This window comes from Mus pahari, chromosome 20 (genome assembly GCF_900095145.1).
Source record: "Mus pahari chromosome 20, PAHARI_EIJ_v1.1, whole genome shotgun sequence".
Lineage (NCBI taxonomy): Eukaryota > Metazoa > Chordata > Mammalia > Rodentia > Muridae > Mus > Mus pahari.
Genome location: NC_034609.1, coordinates 4,415,627 through 4,419,353, shown reverse-complemented (window position 1 = coordinate 4,419,353; position 3,727 = coordinate 4,415,627). Strand labels below are relative to the sequence as shown.

Genomic DNA, 3,727 nt, shown 5'->3' with positions numbered 1-3,727 from the left:
ATAGGAAACTTTCGGGATAGCATTTGAAATGTAAATAAAGAAAATAATAATAAAAAAAGTGAAAAAAAAAAAGTTACGGCCATTTGCTGCTGTTTTCCTGCCTGAGTCAGAAAGCAGCCGCTTTAACTTTCCTTGCCAGCCTAATAAAGGATCTCTCTGTGAAAAAAAAAAAAAAGAAATTTCTTTTCTCTATCAATAAACTATGTGAGTCTTTTTTGGGAAATATAAATTTTCAGGAAAAAATAAAATGTAAATGAGCATTTTATGGTAATGATAGCAGTTGAAATATGAACAAAGAACACATGGTCACAGCTGCTCATGGAGCAGACAGTTGTGTTTAGAGAAGAAGAAGAAGAACCAGGCAAGGTGAAGAAGTAGAGACAAATGACTTTAGGCAGAATTATAGGGTCAAGGACATGACTCAACAGGAGCTGCAATGATACCAAACAGTGGCATTTTATTTTTACCAAGTATGGAAAATAAAATAAATTGAGGCTTATGTTAAAAAAAAAAGTCAGAAATCCACAGAATGTGACATTTAATGTTATTTATTCACTTGCTGAGATAAATCTCCTAACAGCTTCCCATTCATGGATTCAAAGCAACAGAGCATCTATCCATGCCTCCAAGTGAAGTGATGCACTGTGGCTAGGTGGCCACTGAGCAGAGACCGGCTCTCTCTCCTGCAGACCTGTGCTGTTCTTGAGAGGACACAATTTAAGGTTAGGACAGCTTAGGTCTGAGGAGACAATAGGCTAGTCCTTAACAATTCCTGCTTCTCAAAGCTCTGTCAGATGATGCTGGGCCAGAAGGCTGAAGCCTGACGCTCCAACTCTCTGACTTACTGGGGCTCTGTGGGTAGGCCGCTGTCTCTACAACTTGTCTCCGTTCTGGAAGCTGGGTTAGGCTTCCTTTATCTTCAGATAATGTTGGTCATTCTTGGATTTCTCATGGAGTTGAAAGACTACTTATAGTCTCAAAGCCAACCCAGGCCGTTTAACATTGAGAAAACAGATTTGAGAGGATGGTTTTCAGATGGCATACAATCTAAAGCCAGGACATAAGTCATGTGTAGAATTATAAGTCTTTTAAGTTAGGAAATATGACAGTGTTCTATTTTATTGACAAAAATGATGGACTGGGTGTTAGGTCTTTCTTGTACTTTATAAATTACAAAATGGTAGTAGTTGTGCTCAATTTATATTTGAGAGAAAAGTTTTGGTTTTTTTTAATTAGAACAGAAAAAGGAAAGTGTTGTGGATAGCCCTGGTGATACCTGTATTAATTCTACTTACGATGTTAATTCCGCTTTCCCAGAAGGGATTGTCTGGAATGAGGAGACTTCATGTGAACCTTCCCCAGAATGAATATAGGAACCAATCACTAGGCAAGTAGGTGAGACTTCAAGGTTGGACAGAGGAAGAGAGGACGAGAGGAAGAAGGAGAGTTAGGGGCTTTTTGGACGGGGTTAGCGAGAGGGCAAGATGTGGCTACTAGTGTCCCCCAGCTTAAAAGGCGAATCTGCCAGGATTTGTCACCTGAGGATTTAGATTTAATATGGCTTACAAGATTAGGATTCTAGTTGTTGTACCCAGAGATTGAGTTACCACTGTTTCTGGGGGGTGGGGGTGGGGACCAAACATTTAATTTCCTCTAAACAAAATTAATGTGTAACTTTAATTTTTTCAAACCTTTTTTTAAAATGAGGGTTCTTAAATGCTTTAACCTTCCTTTTAGCTTTCCATCCACCAGAAGTAGTGGAAGGAAAGAACACAGGGGAAGTAGATTTGTTTAAGATATGGTTCTTTGGAGCAACTCCCATCTGCATTGTCAGGAAATCAGCAGTTCAGTTCACAGAAGTCAGCATAGCAAACACCAATCAGCATCGATGGCACTACCTCTAGCAGAGACAGACAGGCCTCAGCCCTGGCACTAGTCAGCAGGAGGGACCACGGCCAACCGGGACACCAGGAAAAGTTCTCAGCTGTGCCTCTCAAGCGTTGCACAGATAGCTCTATAAGCAAGATTAGTTCAGCCTCCGTCACTGTGAGTCCTATTTATCCTCTCTCCAAACATCAAGTGTCCTCCACACGGTACTGACTCAGCACGTGCTTTGCTTCAGCACATGAGTCTGTCTCAGCTGACAGGTCTCTGCCAATCAGCCCGAGTCTGCAGAAGCAACAAGAAGCAGTAGCACAGCACCAGAAGGTTTTGGTGTTAGAGTCCCAACGAATGCAGCTCACTATGCAACGTAAGGAGGACCAATACATAAGTCTTCAGCGAAGAAGAATCCTCAGAGTCCTTTCACATGCTTGCTTTAACAGAACATACCTGTGTCTGTTTCAGTCAAATGTTCCTTCACACGTCTGCTCCAGGAAAACACCATCCAACACAGCTAATATTCCAAAGTACCTTTAAGTTTCCACTTTAATGCTACTGAAAATTCCATTTTGCTCCCAATATCCAGCAACCATTATATGAAATAACCACCATAAAGTAAACATGTAGTATATATATCTTGAAATTTTCAGTTTAACTAGTTTTAAGATAAAGAAAAATTTAAAGATTGACTTCAAATTCATTTTTAGCAACATAAAATATATGAGATTTATTATATAAAAAACAGACATGACCTAAAAGTTATTTATCTAAATTATTTTTAAATGTATGTAAAATTGCAAAGTAACATGATTTTTCACCGAAGATACTTGATATACTATCCAATGATAGGATAAAACAAATGTCTGTTCACTTCTGTCCCTTTTAAAGTCACCGTATTGAACGATACATCATGAAATCAATGGTTGTGCATCTAGGGAATTTCCCAATGGAGCTCTCTTCCACTGGTGTGTATATTTTAATCTGTCTCATGTGGGTATCTCTTCCATTCTGATGATTGGCTAGAACAGCAATCTGTATCATGAATGTGCGAGTTGGCTTCTTATGATTGTCAGTTAAAGGAACATGAATCCAGCCACTTGGTTCCACCAATTCAAGTTGCTGATAAGGAAAAAAAAAAAATTCAATTATGTTTTTATGAACAAGTTTATAATGGATGAATTCTAAAATTATACTTAAAATTCTGCTCACTGAGATAATAATACTAACCACCTTACTTGGCCTACTAACCCATGGCTTCTTAAACTTATGAACTTTTTTTTAATTAATTTGTTTTTTTACACTCTGTATTTTATTCCCACCCCGCCCCGCACCATCCACCCTCTGACTGTTCCACATCCCATACCTCCTCCCCAAACTTAAGAACTTTTATGTGACCCTGAACATATAGATAAAACAGATAAAGCATTTATTAATACTAAATCATAACTGATTTTAACATAATTCTTTGGTATATATAATTTTATAGTTTATTAAAGATGAAATTATTTGAGAGTATAAATGTAGAACATTGTTGATTTTTTTAGTTGATTGATATTTTGATTTTATAGTCATGAATGCTGAAACTTTCACTTTGCATAAATACATGGTACAAAATGATAGAATTGTACTTAGGTCACTTAGAAATTGCTTCTAAGATTAAGCTGACCTTAGGTGGGGCTGCTTTTGATCCCAGTTGTTAACACTGATATTTATCCCAGTTGGTTCTTGTTAGCTTTTATGTATGCATTGCTCTGTTTTGTTGTAAAAGACAGTTTGCATCAGATAGCTTCAATGTACCTTGGATGACCTTAATCACTTAACTTCCTTGTCTCCTTCTGTAATATAA

The 3,727-nt window shown here is 37.7% G+C and overlaps 1 protein-coding gene across 4 annotated transcripts in view; it reads right to left on the bottom strand.

Annotated features, from left to right (window-relative positions):
• Positions 1–2,581: 2,581 nt before the first annotated feature.
• The window catches only part of Anapc10 (anaphase promoting complex subunit 10), a 47,309-nt gene continuing 46,163 nt past the window's right edge, over positions 2,582–3,727 (bottom strand). For all 4 annotated transcript variants that reach the window (XM_029532693.1, XM_029532692.1, XM_029532695.1 and 1 more), the window contains exon 5: positions 2,582–3,000. In XM_029532693.1, the coding sequence (XP_029388553.1) occupies positions 2,770–3,000 (231 nt within the window). In that variant the 3' untranslated portion in view covers positions 2,582–2,769. The remainder of the gene's footprint in view (positions 3,001–3,727) is intronic.